Source organism: Myripristis murdjan, chromosome 14, assembly GCF_902150065.1.
Source record: "Myripristis murdjan chromosome 14, fMyrMur1.1, whole genome shotgun sequence".
In the NCBI taxonomy this organism is placed as follows: Eukaryota; Metazoa; Chordata; class Actinopteri; order Holocentriformes; family Holocentridae; genus Myripristis; species Myripristis murdjan.
The window spans coordinates 26,374,121-26,397,652 of record NC_043993.1 but is presented as its reverse complement, the minus strand read 5'-3'; the positions used below and the strand labels follow the sequence as shown (position 1 = coordinate 26,397,652).

Sequence of the window (23,532 nt, the reverse complement as noted above, 5' to 3'; positions counted from 1 at the left end):
CTGATAATTTGCATCAGGTCAATTTTCAGGCATCAAAAAAATAGTATCAACAGTTTTCTTCCAGTTTATGTGCATTTTATTGAGGAAACCGATAGCGCATAATCTGGTTCTGTTTAGAAAAGCAGACAGTATGTGCAAATGTTAGACAGTAAATTTACAGTATTCTTACATAACAAAATGTGCTTTCATTCAACACAGACAGATATCAAAAGTACTTTATAGCCAACATTGGTTTTGATCAATACCCAGTCCTAATCATTAGTAGATCTGTTGTACCTTTGTTTTCCATACTGTAGTTACCTCAAATGTTTGATGCAATTTTTAGAGGAAAGCTTAAGAAGAATCTGACTGATAAATTTAGAAATGCTATCTTTTTGTAGGCACAAACATATTTGGTAAATGACATATTCAAACATATAACCTTGTCTTCAAGATAAACGGTTACATTTCTCACACACAATTAAGACACAGTAAGATTTGTAATTGAAATGATTAGGCCAGTGACTTGCACTTTTGAGAGTTGTTCCTCGCAAAATTCGCTGAGGTGAGAGCAAGAGAAACTGGTAAGGTGCCCGTTATACTATTACAAGAAGTTTCCAAACTCTACTCACTTCTTAATATCCAACAGTAAATTTACAGATTTCTGGACAGACTCAATTGCTGCTCAGACCACACACACACGGCTTCTCTGGTTTGTAACTTACTTCAATGTAAATCACAGTTGACAGGTGCATGGTATTAAAGATAAAAAATACAAATGTGACAGAGAGCCACATCTCGTCTGCTTTTTACAGTCCATTTCTTCCAAGCTTCCCTCATAGTCCTTTTTAGGGTCCCTGCTGTTCCAAAAAAGGCTGCAGACAGCTCCATTTCTCAGAGCGCTCGCCAGGAGGTAGCTGTTTGAGTTGAGAGGGCTCCTGACACAGTGCTCTTCATCTGTGGAGCTGAACACTGACAAACAGGTCTGACCTTGGGAAGAGTTGACAGCCTTTTAAGTGCTCAATACTTTTTTACATTGATGAAAACCTTGATGGCGCCAGTGAAGTCAGCTGAGAGTAAAACCTCTGTGTGATCCGTCTTCAGAGCCCCTGCAAAGGATTAATACTTGTTTTACAGCACTGAATGTCTGCTGTCCTCATTTACATTTTGCTATGATAACAGTCAGATCAAAATTTCTATCTATGAATGAACAAATTTTGCACTTGCTGACATGTGAGTGAACAAACCTGAGGGAATGGTCTCAGAATCTGTGGAGTCGAGGCTCTTACACTCTGCCTCAGGCTTCTCTGCCCCGGCCTCTTGTGGAACAATAAGGCCTGGCTGGGGTGCAAAAATGGCTGAGGTGACGACTGCATTGTGCGCTGAAAGACAAGACAAGCTTTTGTCACACCTGAATCGTGTGAAACAAATTAAACTCAGAAGTTGTTTAATTTAAAAATGATTATCACGCAGCACACAAAAAGAACTACCTTTAATCCCTTCCCAGAAGTCATTGCGGTCCCGTCGTACAGAAGTGAATTTGCTCAAGTCGTGGTAAGTGCTCCAGATGTACACATACTTGTCCTCTGAGCCGCTGACAATGAAGGAGTAGTCGTGGCTGTACACAGAATTACAGTTGAAGTGTGTTTTTGTATGCGAGGTATTCTAGTATTCTTCCTCTACTATCAGGTTCACTAATAAGCCAGTCCGTAACAGCTGCAGTTTCATTAGGGATGCACGAGACTCAGGAGACAAGACCGGGTACAGACATTTTCACAACAAAGCTGCCCACCTACACACAGCCTTGATACTTGACAGAGACTGAAAGTGAATTGTGAAGTGAAATGAAAGCAGCAAAGAAAGGCCCTGTTTGGCAGTATTATGGAGACAGGACCAAAGTGATATGTCACAAGCTGCTGAAGATAGAGTATACATGCTAACTGGAAATAGTTTGGTTTGTATTGTGGTTTTTGGATCAGGGTTTCGTTTTGCTTTGTTCTAAAAACAAACATAAAAATGCCTTGAGTATATTACATTAATTCACCAGCTAAGTGTGTGGTTTTATGGCTGTAATGACTATGTTTCTTTGACAATCAGGTAACTCTTAAGTCCAACCACCACTGTGAAAACTTTGTAGGGTATACTATGTATTGAGCTGTTTGTTTTGCGGTTCGGTTCTACACCCCGAGTCATTATTCACCAATTGTCAGCACTGGTGGACAAAACAAAATATGGAGGATCACAGCAAAAACAGGGAGACAGGAGATTACAAATTTAATAGATGTAAGTACAGATACCGGCAGACTGCCACCAGAGCAAACAATTCAAGAAATTAATGCCTGCAGCACTATTTTATTAACTGCATGTGTGAGTTTCACAGTCCTGTATGCTTTCTGCAGGCCAAGCCAAAAACACATGAAGAGAACCATACTGACCTGAAGCTAGCCTTGATTTGGCTGCTGCTATTAACGTAACCCTTGTATTTCATGGACAGAGACAAATCCCTCAGGTCGTACAAGCGAATACGGGAATCATTGGAGGTCACCAAAATCTGAAGGGAAGCAACAGGAGGCTGCTATGTAACATACATGACCAACATGCCACACTGCAGAGAAATCAAACAGATCACAGGGCTGGGCAATATAACCAAAAATATTATCATGATGAAGTTTGTGTCAATTGATGTCGGTAATGGTATCGACCTTAATGTCAAATAATTAATGTCATATTTAATGGCTACTTTGAGTCTCTGAGGGGAAGCTAAGGAAAGTCTCACTGTGCTAATTTCCTTCAGCTGACCAAAACAGTGCAGCCTGCAGTTCCTGTGTGGGGTGTGTCTCCTGGCTCATAACCAGGCGTGCAACTGGACTTTAATGTTCCTGCCACGATTGACTGTTTGTATGTCAACTATGTAATGTAATTATGTTCAACATTTGACATTTTATTGAACATTTTTAATATTTATACTGAATAAAAGCATATAGTGAGTTATTGTTGTGGTTTAATTGCCCAGCCCTAATAGATGACCAAGTGTTTTTGTAGAGGATATTAAACTTTACCTTATTTTCTCCAGGTAGAGGCTCGATGCCAGTGATTTTACGTCCAACTCTGTTCCTCCCTCTGGTGGACCTCACATGAATTTGGGTGTGGTACTTCAGACGCTAAACAATACATCAACAAAAAAAATATATATATATATATATATATGCGCTCTGATCGGTAAATCATATGCCTAACTTCTGATGACCTGTACTGACATTTGAGTATAACCCAGATAAAACACAGAACAACAATAGAGAACTGTGGGTTAGCAGAGAGGAAGTGGTTAGGCCATGTACCTCTGTGTCATAGAAGATACATCGGCCATCGTACGTGCCAATGACAGCATATTTTCCGTTTTGGCAGAAGTTGGCAGCAGTGATGAGGCGTGTTTGGCCGTCCACCTCGTTCCACAGCGCCACCTTCTTGTCTGGAATGTTCCAGAGCCGCAGCTTCCCGTCTAAAGAGCCACTTAGGAAGTACCGGTCATCCTGGGAAACAAGTGGCATGTATTACTGCCTACAGTGCTAAGGAGCCAGGATCAAAAGATGAGACTGTGAGATTTGTGTTAAAATCAGCAACATAAGGTGAGCTTACTCTGGGATGGAAAGCAATGGCTGTGACAAAGTCAATGTGCTGAAAGCAGCAGAGACACTCTCTCCTGGATATATGCCACAATCTAACTGTTTTATCCATGGAAGAGGAAAGCAGGAAAAAGTTCTAGATTGACACAAAAAAAAGGAAACGTCAGAAACAAAACAAGGATTATGAGTATTTGAGAGGGGTATGGATGAAGATTGGAAGTAAAAACATCACCTTCGACCAGGACAAGTCCAACAGGTCAGCTGTGTGACCTTTATACTTGCAAAAGGGGACCTGACGGAAGGGTGCGTTTCTGTCTTCTGTGTCTGGGTCCTCTGGAGCGCAGCTTGCCTAGGAAAGGAGAATAGTCTGTCAGGATAAAAGTGGAGTCTCAAGGCTGTGCAAAAGATGAAACACTAATTGTACTGCAACAACACTACAAAAAGCTTCATTAAAATCTCCAATACTTGTTAGGTCGCCAGGTGACATTAGATGACCAACAAATCATTCCAAATTTCACTCACCGCAGCATCTGTGTCTGATTTAGAAGAGCACAAACTTTCCTGAGAGGGAGAAGGTGAAACTCGACCTGGGTAAGCCAGAAACAAACAAACAAAAAAAGTCTTTAGCATCGCCAAAGATGTGGTGCATACTGTACAAGATAGAAACAAATTTTTCTGTTTGTGACAGATGTTGACGACTTTACCTTCAGTGTTATACTTCATCCGCATGTTATTGAAGTAGTCAAACGCATTCTTTAAGACCCAGATGCGAACCACGTTATCTTGGCCTGCAGTTGCCAGGAGCCTCCCGCAGTGAGAGAATTTCATGGTCCAAACTGCCCCCTGAGGACAAGACAAGGACATTTCTCAAATATTCATGTTCCCTTAAGCATGGTTCAAACAGCTTAAAAAATAAATCCCAAAAGCAGAGGCGCTCTCACCATGTGCTCTCCACTCAGGTCTTGGACGACTTTAATCTGATCGAAGTCGAAGGGGCCCTTAAAGCTGTGTGCTGCCTTGAATTTGGCTTGCCTGGTGTATGGCATGCCCTCATCATCACTGGATGATGGATCATCCTGATCTGTATGGAACACTGACACCCACCAAAAAACAAAGAGGCTCTAGTGAGAGAATGCCAAAACCCCTGTAACAGCGGCATTAAAGGGACAGGTTGCCTATTTAGAAAAAAAGTATATTATTTCACACAAAGCCCCTTCTCCCTACGCTGTTATGTGCTGGATACACCACTGTCCTATGTAACAGCAAGGGAAGGACATGAAATCTATGTTTTTTTTTCAAAATACGTGCAGTATGCCTTCAAGTTATTTTGAGGAGGTGCAGGGCTTGAAAATCTTTCAAAGTGAATTGTCAATTTTTTCCAGCACCTCACAGTATAAGAAATTTTCATGACATTCAAAACATTTTCCTGTAGTTCAGGGCTGCCATTATCATCATCATCATCATCGTCCAGCATTCATGCCAGATCTTACAGCCACACATGCAACCATGAAACCTGCTGTGCCAGTTCCATTTCCTAAAAAACTACCATAAAACTTCAACTAAAAACCGACTTACAGTAAAACGGTGAAACTCTTTTATTGCCTGGGTGTGGCTACATATTTTGACAAATTTAACATTGGTCCCTAATAGAAGGTGGGTTACATGAAATATTCACATCAAATCTCAAAACTGTTGTGGTGCATCTGGCTGTTTAACTCAGCTCCTTTCTCTGGGCAGCAGCCGTGGGTTTCCCTGCCACATCCTGCTGCCACGGGACAGAATCAGCACACCAGCTAGGGTACCACTATGATTTAGAGTTTGTAATTCTCAAACGAACCCTTTCAAGCTCTGATTATGTAATTATTCCAAGGGTCAGGCTTTGTCCTGCAGTTGCCAGCAGGCAGGTGGGGTCACACGTGACACCACAGCTTCTAGACTGTGTCTGCTATGTGTAATGAAGTGAAACAGATTCACAGTAGAACAGAAAAGGCTAGACTTGGGAGGCTTTGAGAGATATTTTTTGATATCTTTAATTTTCCAGCATCTTTTGATTATTTATTTTCTAGTTTTTGCTAGGCAAGTATTTGGTGCAAAAAGAAATAAATGTAGATCCCAAATAGACACAGGTTCCAAAAACAGATTGGCTGCTTTTGATGATTAAAGCAAATAGAAGCCCGGGCTACTAATTGAAGTTTTATGGTTATGTCAAATCTGGTAACATTTTGAGAAGTATCTACAGAGTATAGAAAGTTAACAAGAGAGACCTTGGCTCATCTTTGAGAATCGCTTACTTATGAAAGAGAACTGAGATATTGTACTTCATGAATACATGCAGAAACAGTCAACGAGACAAGCAGGTAATGTGTGGGCTGAGAGTGCAGTGAGCAGTGAAAAGGAGGTCAAATTCGTCTGCCCTGCTAGAGTGAAAATGTTTACACATGGCTTATTGATTCAGTACTTTTTCTATTTTATTGGCCTGCTGCCATTTCTGGCGGACAGTAGAAAGATTTACAACATTAAGCTGCTTGTCCTCAACTTGCCCAAACTGCTGCACGTCTCAATCCATCTCAATATTCTACACTGACCTCGGTGCCCACATCCATTTTAAAATGGTCATCTCCCCCAAATCTCTTCCCCTGCATGCACTTAACTATGCTCTTAACCTTCTACTTCCTCTACTTGCACAGCATTAAATATAAACCTACTACACACTATAAAATGCAATGCTGTACTAAAGCACTCTGTTTGAATTTCAAACACTTTCCCCACATCAATAATACACAGCTGAATTTGAAGCGTTTTCCTAAAATTCATCTGTACAAACTCCTTAAATTACAGTTTTTCGTACCTTCATCACGCACACTTTTCACCTTGTTGACCGCCTTCTCTCCATACTCCTCAGCAAGATGCTTGGCCCTCTTCACAGATTTGCCCAAGAACTTTTTCAACTGGGTTCTGGGAAGTAATAAGGGAGAAATAAATATTATAGAGAATGCCACAATGTATCGAGTAAGAAGAGAAAAAAAATTGCTCTTGCAAAAGGTAACAAGAAGACACCAATCCTTACGTTTTCTGTTTCAGTTTTCCTCCATCTGTGTCTACCAGTGGGGCCTGGACCTTGTCATCATCATCAGACTGTGCTGCATCATTCCTAAGAGCAAACAAAACAATGATCAAATTAGTCTACAATTCATGTATATGGGCTTACATTATTTGCACTGAGTGCTAAAAATCACACACATTCAACAATGTTTATAGCACAAAACATAAAAAGTATTTTCTGCTTACGTGATATATTCCTTGGTCCTCCTCATGATGTGAAGGGTGAGAGGGTTAATCCCAGCTGGTAGCTTCTCTTCTGCCTGAATTAGAGGAATCTCCTCCCCTGTGTCCAGATTCTTGATCATCACACTGGCCAGGATTTCCTGATATAGAATCACAAATTAAAATATGATTGCCATAAAATATGATCAACTCTGGTATGAGCAACATGCAAGAGGTAACTGGTAGAGGTTTGGATCCAAGTTAAATACAGTCAATAAAAGAGCAAAAAACAGACACGCAGGGACTTACTTCATCTGTTAGTTCTCTACCGGAGTTAGACCGCGGACGCTGAGGGCCTACTGTGTCTTCTCCACTGGGACTTGAGGCCTGTTCTTCCTCATTCTCCTAAGGAAACATAACAACCAATGGTTCAAGAGATAAGAACACTCCTACACACCATGTAATTTGATTTGCAAGTGCTAGGTTCTGGTTGAGTGCCAAATAAATACCACAAAGGGCTCGGGCTCCTGTCTCACTAACCTGTGCTGTCACCACTTTGTCCCCACTGGTGGCACTGGCCAGATCGAGGGAATGCTGCAGCTCCTTGGTGATACTCCTCACTGTGCTGCCAGGAGACATCAGACCAGATGGCTCCAGTGCATCGGCGCTGACTGCCATGGTCGCAGAGACTGGATAATCACAGAAATAATACTTTAATTAAATAAAGCAACACTTGATTTTGGTAAGAAACTACCTGTCTTTGTGCTTTTGAAAAGAATTTGATACTTTGGAGTGTAACCCCCACACTTAGTGCTTGATAGTAGGAGTGTTTTTACTGTTCACTTTGCTGGCTGGTCAGAAGAGCCCTGAGGACTTTAGGCTGTGTTATGATTACATGTAGGGTAAAGGACCATACCAGATATTTTTAAGGTCTGGCATTTACTACAGTTGACCCAGAATTTACACTGCAGCAAACCATTTTACAATTCATGCAGGGGGACTCAAGATTTAACAACATACAATCAAAATCCCTTGTTTTTCAATGAGATGAAGAAATGGGCAAAATTCTCCAGGTCAACTAAGGACAAATACAGCCTTATCTTCAATATGTTCTTCAACTGCAGGAAGCAGAACTCTACAACTCTCTTCACTTGCTCCTTGAAACAGAGATGGTTATTACATATACAAACACGCCTCCAGCAAATAGCTTAAATCGCCAACCGAATATTATTTGAATCAGCTTGATGGAGTTTTGTGGGTCAAACAGAACAGTTTCTGATTTGCTATCACTGAGTTGGAAGAACATCCGGCAGTTAATATCTGAAAGACAATCACTAAAGCTACTGAGGCTGCTAGATTCACCTGGGTTTAAGGGAATATGTATCTGTGTATCAAAATGAATATTATTTGCAGATGATGTTGCAAAGAGGACGCAACTATGGATTATCGATGCAAAAATAGCTGTTGATTGGTCTTTTTCACTTTGTACATTTGTGACACATGGTATCTTAGACATCACTGTTAGAATTTTGAAACACTGGGCATGAATTTAGTATCTCACCACTTTCTTCTGACATTTTTTAAAAGTATACTTATTAACCCAAGGGGGAGACAACAATAGCAACTGGAAACAACGTGACATACTAATCACTCAGTTGAACACATCAGCTACAATGTAAATGATCATTAGGAGGCAAACACAGAAGTCAAGATGTCTTCTAAATAACGTCACTTTTGTGTAGTTACATACACTATATTACCAAAAGTATTCGCTCACCCATTCAAATGATCTGAATCAGGTGTCCTAATCACTTGGCCTGGCCACAGGTGTATAAAATCAAGCACTCAGGCATGCAGACTGTGAAACAAGACATTTGTGAAAGAATGGGCCGCTCTCAGGAGCTCAGTGAATTCCAGCGTGGAACTGTCATAGGATGCCACCTGTGCAACAAATCCAGTCGTGAAATTTCCTCGCTCCTAAATATTCCACAGTCAACTGTCAGCTCTATTATAACAAAATGGAAGCGTTTGGGAACAACAGCAACTCAGCCACGAAGTGGTAGGCCACGTAAAGTGACGGAGAGGGGTCAGCGGATGCTGAAGCGCATAGTGCAAAGAGGTCGCCGACTTTCTGCAGAGTCAGTTGCTACAGAGCTACAAACTTCATTTGACCTTCAGATTAGCCCAAGTACAGTACGCAGAGAGCTTCATGGAATGGGTTTCCATGGCCGAGCAGCTGCAGCCAAGCCACACATCACCAAGTGCAATGCAAAGCGTCGGATGCAATGGTGTAATGCACGCCGCCACTGGCCTCTAGAGCAGTGGAGACGCGTTCTCTGGAGTGATGAATCACGCTTTTCCATCTGGCAATCTGATGGACGAGTCTGGGTTTGGAGGTTGCCAGGAGAACGGTACATTTCAGACTGCATTGTGCCGACTGTGAAATTTGGTGGAGGAGGAATTATGGTGTGGGGTTGTTTTTCAGGAGCTGGGCTTGGCCCCTTAGTTCCAGTGAAAGGAACTTTGAATGCTTCAGGATACCAAAACATTTTGGACAATTCCATGCTCCCAACCTTGTGGGAACAGTTTGGAGCGGGCCCCTTCCTCTTCCAACATGACCGCATACCAGTGCACAAAGCAAGGTCCATAAAGACATGGATGACAGAGTCTGGTGTGGATGAACTTGACTGGCCTGCACAGAGTCCTGACCTGAACCCGATAGAACACCTTTGGGATGAATTAGAGCGGAGACTGAGAGCCAGGCCTTCTCGACCAACATCAGTGTGTGACCTCACCAATGCGCTTTTGGAAGAATGGTCAAAAATTCCTATAAACACTCTCCTCAACCTTGTGGACAGTCTTCCCAGAAGAGTTGAAGCTGTAATAGCTGCAGAAGGTGGACCGACATCATATTGAACTCTATGGGTTAGGAATGGGATGGCACTTCAGTTCATAGTATGAGTAAAGGCAGGTGAGCGAATACTTTTGGTAATATAGTGTAGTTACATCATTATACTCAGATTACAGATTAGGCTCATTGCAGGAGGTGCATTCCACAGTTAGAGCCATGCACATTAGCAGAGCTGTATATGGATGCGTGAGCTACAAGTGGGCTTTGAACATTTTACCTATCATTAAGAGCCTTATGCCCAAGGTAATGAGCCCAGATCCGACAACCATAATTGTTGCAGACTAGAAAAAAAGCAGACTATGAGCATAGAAAGGGCAGATTACTAGCATAAACCATCATTGTCATGTCTGTGTGTCAGTAGCTAAAAGTATTTCTTTAATCCACTGGCATTTTTTCTGCACATTACCAAAAAATAGTCCACTAGAGGGCAGGCAAGGTTAAAAACAAACAAACAAACAAACAAAAAAAAAACAAACTGAGCTAAAATAGCATAACAGTGACTGTCACCGCATGATTGACATAAGTCAGGTAACAGTGAAAATCTGCAGTGGGTGATGCTAAATGAAAGCAGTATAAAGCTTTCCCTTTCAATTCTGAGCAGTGGGTCTCAAGTCCACGTGTGGCAGAGTGAAGGCCTAGCTAAGTCCAGAGTAATAGCTTGGTTTCTTCCTGCCCATTTACTATGTTCATCATTAAAGTCTTACATCAGAGAGCTTTGTAACGCTTTCAGATCACTTACCACCTGCCTTTAGGTAAACAGGTAAAGCTCTCTATGTTCTGGCACAAGCAACATATGAGATAACTGACACAAGGTAGGTGCAGTGCTGCACCAGGTCTCTCAAATTAGCAGCTGATGACATGTGCTAACTTTTTCAATCGTGCAACTTGGTGCATCTACTGCAAATACACTAACAGTCAAACTCTAGATGTTCATAAAAAAACTTGAAATATGCTTTCTAATCTATAATGGTAAAATCTCTTAAAACACAAATGATTGTATTGCTGCTTTAAAGATTACTAAGTTCCATTGCTCAAAAACCATTCTGGGTCAACACAACACTTATCAACTTTTATGCCCTTGACTGTGTTCTTATCTACCTTCAAGCCCACTTGGCCTTGGACAGTCCTGCTTCCTGCTGAGAGGTAGAGTTGACCAGGATGGTGGAGGAGGCCTTGGTGGTGGAGCACCACCAGGAGGGGGTGGCCGTGAGGGAGGGGGCTTCTTGGTGCTGGCCACAATGTCTGGTTCCACAGTGAACTGCCGTGGGGGTTTGGTCGGCCCAGGGGAGTCTGAGTTAGCTGGCCTGTCTGTGAGTGGGACCTGATCTAAGATGTCAGCAGGTCTCTGGTCCCCTTCTACACCCACAAGAGGCACATCAGGCTGACTCTGACCTATGGTGCTGGTGATGTCTGGGGGCTGAACATGTTCTTGTGGCCCCGCTGATGGGCCTGGGATGTCAGAGGGTTCAGGGGCAGGTATGGAGCATGCTGCTTCCCCTGATGCACTTTCCTGCACATCTTCTGGCCTCTCAACAAGCTGAGGCTCTGCAGCAGGCTCTGCTACCTCTTCAGGAACTTCCTGAGCATTGCTGTCACCCTTTTGCTCCAGCTCTGCCCGGACATCAACATGCAGCTGATCTAACAGCTCGGCCACTTCACCAACACTTCCCTTTTGACTCTCCTCAATGATGCTATCGATGATCTATGAGGAAAAGAAAACAAATAGTTGATTTAACAAGAAACAGAACCTTATGCAAGTTCCCATGTACAGCCCAACTAGAGCAGAACAGACCAGAACAGAACATAATAGAACAGAATGGCTGTATTGCCCATATAAATGGAAATCAAAACAGGAAAATTAATATTTACGACTAGGATGAGCATCCTCATAAAAACATGCTTTGCACTGGAAAGAGTGTGGGATTTGTTGATGCATATAAAGTGGTAACCTATCATCCCAGCTGTGGCCAATTTGGCTCATGATACCGTGAACCATAATGGTGCATTTAGATAACCCAGATCCATCCAGTCTCTACACCGCATTAAACCACTGATCAGGCCCACACTCAATCACTCTAGCTTCACACAGGAGGAAAATAAAGCTATGATTATACAGCCAGATCCTTCTCTTGTTCCTTTGTGTCAGAGTCATGTACTGTGTGACAGTATTCAATGAAAGAGAGAGCCAGACCTGAAGGGAGTCATCTTGATGACTCTCTGATGGGGCCAATCCACCGGCAGCATCTTGTAGAGCATTCACTGATCTCTGTAAGAGATGTGCAGCAAAGTAACAGTAAAAATATCATCATTACCCTGCAATGCACTCAACATTGCAAACATGATAATATCTTGTCATATCTACCTCAGCTACTGCCGTCTGTGTTGCACACCTACACTGAGGGAAACCACATAGTAACATAGCTACTAAAATATGACTAATGGTTAACAAGTTTTGTTCTTTGGTTTCCTTTCGCCATAATTCGACCTACATCACTGAACAGCTGAATCTGAATGTTTTTCACAAAGGGGAACAGTTTTTTCACTTGAAGTGAGTCGAGGTAGATGCAGCTACAAGGACTATAAACACTGCAGTAAATTCTATACAGTGAAACTTTATTTTGAACAATTACAGGTGTTACATATTCCTTCTTGAGGCTGGACAACAGTCAAGCTAAAGCCAACAGGCAGACCTATAAGATACAAATTAACTTGCAACAGTGATCTTTAATTCAGACATACTGCCTCTTTTCAACAAACCCAGTTTTTAGATAAACATGCCTGAGGTGAGGGAAGGACAAACTTTGCAGGTGACCTGGAAAAAACACAGAAGGAAACAATTCAGAAATGCGACAAAATACTTTCTAACAATCACGATTCAAAGGACAATCCAATCTAAAATCAAATTTCTAATCATTTCTTATTCCTGCTACCTTAGGTAATTCAATTAATATTTGTGAATATGAACTAGTCTCTCCCAAAATGAAAAAAACAGAGAACCAAGTTTCCTCTAACATAATTAAGCAGGACTAGAGGTGTTCCATTTATTTAAAAAAAAATAAAAATAATAAAAAAAAAATAGAACAAGGAAAAGCTGTCAAGGCTAGCATAGCCCAATGTTTGCTTAAGCACTTACACCAAAATGGACTTTGATTCAATGGTGTGTCGATTGTTCTGAGCCCAAAATCTACTCAAATGCCAAGACAATCACTGTCTGGACATGGTCTAAATGTCCACAAGTATGGTTTCCTATTAATTTCCATTAAAAGATTTCTATTAAGCCAACAATTGTGATAACTAACATGGATGCCTAATACCAAATAATCATGCCTGATAAGGTGAATAATGTAGTGAGTGGATATTTAAAGGCCTCCCATCTTACACTTCTAGTCAGAAATATTTTCCACCAAGCACTTGTCACAATGTAAGGAGGAAAAAAGACAGGAAAAGTAGTAGTCTTAATCAAGATTTCTCTCATTCTTATCAGTGACAAGCTATTTCAACTTGGTAAACACAACCTTGTTGACATGTTATTTTTCTGTGGTTTGATTTAACCTGTTTCCTTGTAGACCCAGTCGAAACCAACAGGCCCTTTCATGACATGACAGCCCTGCTTTCTCCTCTGGGTGTTTAAACATTAGAAGCACACCACCTTGGCAAAGTGTTTTTTTGGTTTTAAAAAAAGAACAGTATGTTAACTTGATTCTCTGCCCCAGCTTCTGGAGAGACCTGTTTCTGTGCAAAAACCTTAACCAGCTGTCCAAGATCACTGGAATGACATCATGTGACTTGTGTGTTAGGGTGGACTTGGCAGCTCCAAGACCACGATCTGTCACCCCCTCCCACACACACACACACACACACACACACACACACACACACACACACACACACACACTCACTCACTCACTCACTTTGGCTAGTTGTTTCACACTATCACTGATCATTTCCAACACCAACTGCACAGTTAATAACACCAGAATAAAGACTTGTTTCCATAAACAGACGGGATGTGAATGAACATTTACTGAGCTGCGTTCTGCATCTCAATAGTCGCTATGATTACTGGAGTTAACTTGAATGTGCACAAAACAAACTGCAGGAAACTGAACATCTATCTCCAAGCTCTGAAATACCAAAAGAGGTTTTCTTACACTTTTGGAGACGGAGTGAAATTAACGTCCTCGGGAGCATCGTAGAACTCCTCTGTGTCGCTTGTGTCTGACGCCATGCTAACCTGAATTTAGCTAACACAAGTTAGTATCCAGCTAGCAACCTAAGGCTAACCCGCTGGCCTTTCAAGTATACATATGAGCTCGCCTTTATGGTTAATTTCGGCGTTTTTTAATGAAATGTTACCACCAAAAACCCTTCGTTCAGGTTACGCGTCGTCAAACACCATCGTTCATGTCTAACGTCACGCGTAACGTTAAACGGAGCTAGCAACAACTGACGTTAGGCTGTTCTAATGCTATCAGAGGTGAGGCTGCATCTCTTAATTTTTCTACCGCCTTTAAATATATCTCTTTCACACACTCGAAAGGTGTATCTCCAATAGCGCCGAGTCTTCCATGAAACCAGAGTCCCAGAAGCCTCCTGTTTATCCTACAACATACTGCTAGTTAGCCGGCTAAGCTAACTGGCTCACTAACTTAACGGACTCGCCTCATAAACAAACGTTAGCAGTGAAACGTTCATGTTAGCCGAGTAACTCGAAGGGCGGGGCACTTTCTTCTTCTACGGTGGATTTAGCGCAAGAGGCTGTCATTCCTGCCGCATTACCGCCAACTAGTGGAAGTGTCAAGAATGATTCTCCTTACTGGATATCAGAATGACAAGCTCGCCTGGTATTTTATAAAGGAAAGTTTTAATCTGGCTTTTATTTTTGAGTAATCTTAGAGCCTTAGATATTCAGTTTAATCACTGGTCTTCATATTTATTTGCAGCCCCTTTGTTTGTTTCATTTAATTTAATTTATAGACTTTTGTTTATTTGTTTTTCAACATTTTATAGTTTTTTATTGTTGTAATTTTAGTCTTGCATAAAATTTATTGTTTATTGTTTGTATTTTTTTTTATCTGTGTTCTTTTGCATCTTGCATTGTAAGGCACTTTGGGTTGCATGTTTGCATGCAAGGCACAATATAAATAAAGCTGATTTTAGATGAGTTATTGACCAACATGGTGAAAATCACTATTTGTAACTGACTCTTTAGTTTATATCAGTTAACCCTTCCAATTATCTCCAATCATCTATTTATGTCTACTATCTCTAAATACATGAGGAATGTTGTTGTTGTTTTTTTCCCTCACATTTAATGACTTTTCCTAATTAAATGGCTACAACCAGGTAAACATGAAATTAATATGATGATATGTTTTCAATGTCCTTGGCACATTTTGTATCCATCAGTATTTCTTTGGATTAAGTTTGACCCCAGGCTGTTTTAGCTGTATAAAACATATAAGAAATATCAACATTTTACACACACATGTTTTAGTTGTTTTGGAAACTGAGGAACAATAGCATGCCATTTATAATCTTCAAAAAACTTCCCTGTGCTTTAGGGCTCTCCCTCACCCAACATAACCATAACTCGTGGTGGTGTGAGAACCACTAATAGTTAATATGACATTTGGGAGGGAAAAGCATGGCTCCCACAAGAACTTTGATTTTTGTGTGTGTGTGTGTGTGTGTGTGTGTGTGTGTGTGAGGGGGGGGGGGGGGGGGGGGGGGGGGGGGGGGGGGTATTTATTATTTAAATTCATAATTAAGCAGTCAAAACAAACATGAAGTACATGACAGATACTGTAAACTTGGGTAACTGCTGTCATCAGTGCTGGTGGTCACCAGTGGATAGATAGAAGATGATCAAATGCATTCTTAGTTACATTTCTAATGTGAGATTCAAAAATAAGAACTGAATCAAAGATAACCCAAAGTCTTTTTTGTGTTGTTGTTGTTGTTGTTGTTTTGACAATGTTTCACTGAGTGCTTGCTGTTTTGCATCCAGTTTGTCTCTCTGGGCTTCAGCATCAATAACCAAAACCACCTATTTTCCCCTCCTAGAATTAACATGTCATTATTCCCGGCCTCCACTTGGTGGAGTCTTACAGTTTTAATAAAGTTCAAATAGGTTAACTTCATTGTTATACACATTCACACCTGGAAGCTGCCCAACCTCGGTATTCCCTGCTGGCCACTGAGCAGCTCAGCTGGAGCCGCTGGGGGTTCAGTGTCACTCGGGGGTTACAGGAGCCTCGAGGCTGTGAGGACCGATTCACTCCTTGAAGCCACATGTTCACACATCTCACTGAACCAGCCCTGGCACCACTTTGATGGAAAAGGGGTATAGGTGGGGGATGACGAGCAGCAGGGCAGTGCTGAAAAAGAGCATGCATGCACAACTGTTCCTGGATAGATAAAGGTAAATGATACTACTACCACTGCCACTACTACTAATAATAATAATGATAATAACATTATTTTCCTAAATGACTGCTCAGTATCAGACTGTAAAGGCATATATGAAGCAACAAATCAGTAAACTTTTAGTGTTCGCATGTATATAGCCTACAGCCATGCACAGGCTTTCTTACTGCCTCTCCTGTGTTAATAAAGGCCCTATACACTGGGCAGGTGTCATTCTGATCTTAGGGGATATCAGGCTACTACTCCCTTCTCCAGCAGCATCAAATCACCATGACAACACCTGGGCGAATTAGAGATTAAACAAATGTAAACTGTGGAACAATGTAAGAAATTAATGCTAGAAAGAAAAAATACTAGAATTGTGTTTACAATTTAGGAGATTGCATAGAAAATAACATCCATGAAAAGGGGTGCAAGACAAAACATGACAAAAAACAGCAATTCCTGACCATGTCTAAATTTACACATAGCTTAATGGTCTTTATAACCTTTTTGTTTGGACTCTAAAACTTAAAATCACTTACAAAAAAAAAAAAAAAAAAAAAAAAAAAAGAAAAGTAAAGGCATTTCCTTACATAATAAAGATTTTCTTTAATTCATCCATATTACATTGAAATGTGCCTATATATTACATTAATGTAATATTTAATTGTTATCAAATTAATTTAAAACATTGAGATAAGACTTGTTTTTGGTACACTGTAAGCCAAGGAATCACACTGTCAAATTTTAAAAGGATATTTGGGTTCCAAGTGGAAATTACACTCACAACCTGTATCCTGAAACTGTTGGTGCACAAATCAAATGACAAACATTTTGCTCTGTGTGATATGTGGCACTTCAACTTTAACAAACATATTTCTGGGGAAATTAACAAACTTTTTCCCCAGTCAGTAGTATAGGTTGCAGATTCAAAAGGTTGTGACATATGGTTCAATAGCCTACTTGGGATTTGGTCGTATAGGCCTTTTATAAACGTCATAATCCCTAAGGGAACACCACTAAATATAATATAATAATATATAATAATATATATTTTCTAAGTTTTTATCCTCCCAAATGACATAATAATGTGGAGAATAGTGGTTAATATAATAGATAATAGACACTGTTGGTGGAATGGGGATAGTATAATTAGAATTTTATCAGGATTTAACACAGAATGAATTGAAGACCATCTATTTGAGAGAAAACAGGATTTGGAGTACAGATCCAATTTGATGGGGTTCTTTAAATCCTGTTTGATCCAATTAATTTGAATGTGTTGTTCAGGACAGAGAAGCTTTAAAAAAAAATCAGACCTGCTTTTTGTATGTATTCACGGATAAAATATACCTTACTTTTCCATTTAAAAAAAAAAAGTTGAGTAACAACAGGTCAGTGGTTCTGCCCACTTGGTCTTGTTACATGCTACAAACGCCTGGGAGAGGACTCCATACTTCTTTACAACCACTTTATTTAGTAACGGAAGTTTTGAGCCAATGAGAGAAGATTGCCATACACCTCCGCCAATTAAAAGTTCGGATGCTCCAGCTTTCTTAGTAAGCGGCAATCTGATTGGATAATGAAAAAGGGGGCTGTTCCACTGGCATAAGTGGATTTGAGGGGTTTGGAAGGAAAACAAGGACGCTAGTTATATCTCGTAGTTGAAGGTATGGATTTCATTATTTAAAAGTTTGCTGTGTATATTAGGGTACATACACTGATTAAAATACCGCGTGCAGTGTTTTGTTATCAAGAAATACAGTGTTAACAGCTAAACCTGGTCATTTGTTGGGGGTGGCAAACCAACCAACCAGACTAATAACTAACCAACTCACTCACGTTAACATCCCTGTCTTTGACGCTGGCATTAACTTGGTGAAGCTAACCTGGGCTAGCTAAGGTTTATTAACAGGGCAACCAAGACACCCGTCACGTCAATGTGTCCCTCATCTGTTTCAGGCTAGCCATGTTAACACTAAATGGCTAGCCTGTTAGCTTTAGCATATTCCCACTGAAGATGACAGTGGTCGCAACATGGCCAGAAAATGAGTTTTCCCCCGGCGGGCGGTCTCTCAGCTACACAGCGTTACCTGGTAGGACAGTGATATCGATTAGCCGAGCTAACAGGTTAGTGTCACCTTACTTTCTTGGTGGCAGGCTGGTGTCATTAATTTAATTTCTCCTCAGATCCACAGTTGTCCACAGAAGGACACATAGAAAGCACTTGGGCTACCTTTGCCTCAGCACACACGGCGCTAGTCAGCAGAGTGCCTCAGAGAGAGACAAAGTGTACCCGGCAGCTCTGTGGCACCACAGTCACAACATTGTTGATGATTTACAAACTAACACTACATGTCATCCAGTAGGGCTGGGATGACATGCTCATCTCCAGACTCAGTACTATCACAATTCTTGGTTGCTGATTCGATATGAATTCCGATTCTAAAGTATTGCGATTCGATATTCCAATTTATTGTGATGTTTGTTTTGTGAATTTGTAGTTTGTGCATATAAAGTCTCACGAGGCTGAGATTATCCTAAAAATCACCTTATGCAGTGATGTGAAGTTTCAAAAATGGTCTCACTATACTGAAATGGCAACTATGGGGGCTAACATCATCACACATGAATACAATTGGGCTCATTGGATCCATAAGAGTCTCAGCTTTCCAGTCAAACCCAGCTTATGCGACTCCAACACTGTTTAGGCCCCAGGACAGAGAAAAACAGCATTTTTGAATTGGTGAAAATAACACATTTGTACTGCATGCCAAAAACTGCATGGGAGTAGCAAATGTCTGCAAAGGGGAGACCTGTTGATGCTCATAGAAACTATTTTCATTCAGATATCTTGAGGTCAGAGGTCAAGGAACCCCTCTGAAAATGGCCATGCCAGTTTTTCTCTTGCCAAAATTTAGCCTAAGTGATATTTAGCCCACTTGCTTTACTTTAAATTGATACAATACTTATTTATTTATTTATTTATTTATTTAATTAAAAATCATAAAGAATTGTGATATTTAAGTGAATCAGTTTCTCCCCCACCCCTGTTGTTCAGACACCTGTTAGAGGACATGACTGTTAACAAAAGTCTGTGCCTTCTGCCAAACGTTGGTTCACATAGGTTCACATTGCTCATAAGGAAATCACACCCTTCATTTGTTCCACACATCTTGTTTCACAAGTTCACATGCTTGGAAAATGTCCTGTTTCGATGTTACATTACATTATGAGCTTCAACATGAATGAACATCCTAGTTCTCTGTAAAGCAACAAGTTAGAAATATGATATTTAATCAGATTTCAGCAGTGGGGATGGAGCTCCAAAACATCCATAATTTTGAGTGTAAACCTTAACCTTCTGTGGACATTTTCAATTCAAATTGCGTTAACTTACCATGAGTGTTGGTGGCTCCAGTGGGAAATAGCCCCCTGACTCTCATCAGTCATGCCATACTCAGGCCATTTACAATACCACAGCTAGAATTGCACCATTGAGGAAAAGGTTTGATTTATGAACTGGGAGCTGAAGTCTATCAAAGACACTTTTTTTGTTGTGTGATTATGTGACTGCTCTTACCGAGCCTGTCCTGTTGATATGTGACTTGGTTGTCTCACCTTGCTCTATTAAAAGTAACGGCCATTTCATCTGAGCAACTGTGTTAAACAAAAATATTTAAATTAAACTAGCCAGCTTCAACCTGAAAGATGTTGAATTTTGGATTCAGATGTGTTAGCCATAACAATTTGTTTTTTACACATGCAATTTATTTTTTACACATGCATACAATAGTAATCATTTTGTTTTCCATTTGACCTTTGAATTTAAAATGGTATAATTCTACCTCATATGATGGTGCAAACTGTAAAGCATGAATATGGTGTAACAAGTGGTGGTTGCAAAACAGCTTTGCAACTATTAAAACAAAAGTTCATATTGTCCTTATAATTTTCTTGATTCAGAAAGTTTCTATAGGGATGAAAAATCTTTTATGTTGTCAGTGTCACCATCAGTGTGCTGTGTTTTTGTGTTTTTTAAAGGTGTGGTTTGGCGAGGGTATGGAGCACCCTGTACACAGAGGGGAGACGATGCCCATCGGATTACATGACAGGTACTGTGCTGTGTTTCGCGTGTCCACCTTCCTTCGGCCACTATGAATGCATGTAGGGATATTTCACTTGGATTGAACATATTCATTTTTAGCACAAATACCTCCACAAAATTCAAGACCTATCAAACGTCCAATATTGGCTTCCCTGAGGGTCCACGGTCACCGCTGTCATTTCAGATTTTTTTCTCCAGCTCTCAGTAATGAGGTGCCGATTGTAAATCGGTAGAATTATTTATCAAAAATGATCAGCCTTGACACAGTTTTTATGCTTGAACTTCAATTTCTCTAGAGATATGTGAACTGAAAAGGAAAATATTTTATGAAAGTGGAAAATGTTTTACCACTTTCAATAGGCTTTAGTATTTTAGTGGTATTCAATCTGTGATCATCCATCATAATTCAAGTTCACTTTTTAAAGGGAAACTGCAGGGTAACACATAGGTAATTCAACAGATAAAGACTTGGCTTTAAAAAAGTATCTAGGTGGCATGACACTGCAGTCTCTGTGGATTTTTTTGCAGTATGTGTATATGAATTTGGAAGTGTTTGATATCAAAATAACACTTCTAAAGTAGGCAGAAGATTTTGTATTATCTGGTCCCTTTCTATACCTTGGTATAAAAATACTCTAAGAGAGGGATATTAATAGCCTGCGCTCCTTGTACCTCTTCAGCTAGCTGTGTTTTTTAAAGATGATTTTTGGACATTGTTGCTTCTTCGGATAGTCATAGTGGAGAGTAACAGGTGGGAGAGAGAGGGAGGGCTGACATGCCTTGAAGGTCCTGGGCTGGATTCGAACCCAGGATGTATTATGTGATACAAGCCTTAGCCAGCTGAGCCACCAAGATGCCCTCAGCTAGATATTTGTATCCAGTATTTAGGAATCAGCAGCTTCCAGGGTGAGAAGATATTGAAGTGAATGACTACATAGTGAATGAATACACATAGCTCCGTCTTAGATTGAACTTTTTTGTTTGAGCCTGAGTACACCTCACAGGAGAAGAGAGAAAATCGGGACAAGAGGAAGCCTTCAAAAGGAAGACTTCCACCACAGCTTCCCGTCCACTTCCAGTGAATAACAACTGGTGTGTTTGTGTGGCAACTGCTCTGCAGTGCCATCAGAAACAGACAGTGACCATTGTAATCAGTAGTATCAAAGTTTTTGAACCACACTGAGACATTTTTTGGGAACACCAAGATAAACTGGTGTTGGAAGCCAGTGAAAATCGAGTAAGTACAAATCAACAAATGTATTTACACTGAGACACCAAAATATATCTGATGTATTTCGCTGTTTTGCGAACAGAAACCCTAAATTTTGATGCGTAAATGCAATTACTTATGCACAGTCAGTCATAATCATGTGCTGTTTGGTCCCAAAAACAGAAAACTAAAACACCAAAAATCATTCATGCACACTGAGACGTCTTTTAATACATTCATCTGGTGGGTTGCAGTCCGAAAGTGGATCGCAAGTCAGTTCTGAGTGGACTGTGGACCAATTTTGAAGAGTAATGGATGTCTGGTGCGGAGCTTTTATTTTGCTGAACGTTTCTCACTGTGGAGTGTGACCAACATGGCTAACTGCACGTACAACAACAATTTGTTTTACTTACATTATATCAACAAAACACTTCTCTCTTCTTTTCTCTGATTTTCTGCCACTCTGTAGGTGGACTATAGTTGTGTGTTTATTGTGTCAGCGAGTGGGCACACCTAAAAAGCTGTTGAGAAATGTGAGGAAGGGTTTACACTGCCCAGTGATTGGGTTTCTCCGGCAGACATCTAGCTGTGTTAACCAGATTATGGCATGATCTGATCCAAACATGTGGGAATTAACCAGATTACCCAAGTGTCTAGAGAAAAAAAGGTGTTTTGGAGTCCTGAATCAATCTTAAGTTGCTATTGGCTTTTTCATTTTATTTCATTTGATGTAAGTCATTTTATATCTCTTTATGTCACAGGGTTTTAATCCTTCACTGTATTTCCGTGTTTATTTCATGTTGTAACAGTTGATGACAGCATTAGGATTAGGCTGCAACACTTTTCACCTTGTGAAATAAAATTGAGCCACTCTTAGCCTGTGTGGACCGTGAAGCGAGACCAGTTGAGACCCACTGTTTCCATAGACCACATTGAAGTCCACATCACGTCATCTCAGTGTGCAGATGATTTTGCTGTTAAATGAACCTAGGCTAAATCTCATATTCCTCTCTCTCTTATTCGGAATTCTCTCCAACCGGAATATGACCTTGATCGGGTTTGGAGCGTGTTTACATGACACGTGCGCAACCGGAATATTGCGAATATTCCGAATAATACCGGAATATGGTGTGCATGTAAACGTACTCATTGTAGGTGCTTAGCCCTAGCATGCATCACATACATCAGGGGTATTCAATTAAAATTCAAAGAGGTTCAGTTACTAAAATTTCCTCCCAGCAAAGGTCTGAATCTTATAATGTCTAAATAGTGTACCCTGATATAAATAAAATCAACCACGTATGTACATCTCTATATCATTAATTGTGAAATTTCAAATTTCAGTTGTTTTCAAGTGTTTTCAAAGTAATATACTTTTAACACACCGATAAGTCTGAACTTGTATGGCACTTGAATGGAAAACAATACTGCAGTTGTCTTTACTACATTTCCAGTAACAGAAAACAGAGACTGAATTTCTTCACTATCTACTTTTCTCATTTTGGAGCAAGCCATTTTCTCGTCTCATCTCCTCTCTTCCGCTATTCACTGGTGCTGAAAGGTAAACAATAAATTTGATTGGCTTGTCTATTGATGACGCTCCTATCGTATTAGCTAGATTAGCTGCGCATGCAGTCTGTTGCCACGACCGTCAGAGAAAAAATAACAACAAATGATTTATTTCTTAATATTAGAATTGTCACGGGTCCGGACAGAGCCGTCACTGGGTCCGTGCCCGGACCGCGGTCCGCCATTTGGTGATGCCCGATATACATTTTGGCATATTTTTGAATCATCGAAGATAGACAGTTTGTTTGATTCATTACCCATATACCTCTCGTTGCTGGCTGCTGATTTCAATTCTTCATGGCATGGCAGTCAGCAAGTTAAAACCGTAGTCTGGGTCTCTAGTTTGAAAATGTAGTGAGTGTGGAACATAGATGAATGTACATGCTCACTGACTTTGTTCCTCTGTTACACCTCTTACTGTAGACAATACCATTTGGCTGCATGAAAACAAATGGTC

The 23,532-nt window shown here is 40.5% G+C and overlaps 2 protein-coding genes across 2 annotated transcripts in view; one reads left to right on the top strand and one right to left on the bottom strand.

The window, feature by feature from the left end:
• Positions 1-58: 58 nt before the first annotated feature.
• Positions 59-14,505, bottom strand: wdr44 (WD repeat domain 44). Its single transcript, XM_030068401.1, has 20 exons — positions 13,929-14,505; positions 12,556-12,589; positions 11,969-12,043; positions 10,876-11,479; positions 7,407-7,555; positions 7,176-7,271; positions 6,891-7,027; positions 6,670-6,753; positions 6,451-6,557; positions 4,544-4,695; positions 4,307-4,445; positions 4,125-4,189; positions 3,835-3,951; positions 3,616-3,738; positions 3,318-3,509; positions 3,039-3,140; positions 2,415-2,530; positions 1,470-1,597; positions 1,227-1,361; positions 59-1,088 (listed from the first exon to the last, which is right to left on the bottom strand). Exons 1-20 carry the CDS (start codon positions 14,003-14,005, stop codon positions 1,000-1,002), a joined length of 2,721 nt encoding a protein of 906 aa, XP_029924261.1. The 5' UTR covers positions 14,006-14,505; the 3' UTR covers positions 59-999.
• A 3,253-nt stretch (positions 14,506-17,758) lies between these two features.
• klhl13 (kelch-like family member 13) overlaps positions 17,759-23,532 on the top strand; it is a 57,312-nt gene continuing 51,538 nt past the window's right edge. The window contains exons 1-2 of the mRNA XM_030068546.1: positions 17,759-17,858; positions 20,233-20,303. Coding sequence (XP_029924406.1) covers positions 20,251-20,303 — 53 coding nt within the window. The 5' untranslated portion in view covers positions 17,759-17,858; positions 20,233-20,250. The remainder of the gene's footprint in view (positions 17,859-20,232; positions 20,304-23,532) is intronic.

Bases quoted from the DNA above. Each gene is read 5' to 3' on its own strand.
- wdr44 (XM_030068401.1), bottom strand. From the start codon at position 14,005: ATGGCGTCAGACACAAGCGACACAGAGGAGTTCTACGATGCTCCCGAG. The intron at 11,480-11,968 runs GTCTGGCTCTCT...TTTTCCTCATAG, and splicing joins ATCAAGATGACTCCCTTCAG to ATCATCGATAGCATCATTGA. The intron at 4,190-4,306 runs GTAAAGTCGTCA...TGGCTTACCCAG, and splicing joins GATGAAGTATAACACTGAAG to GTCGAGTTTCACCTTCTCCC.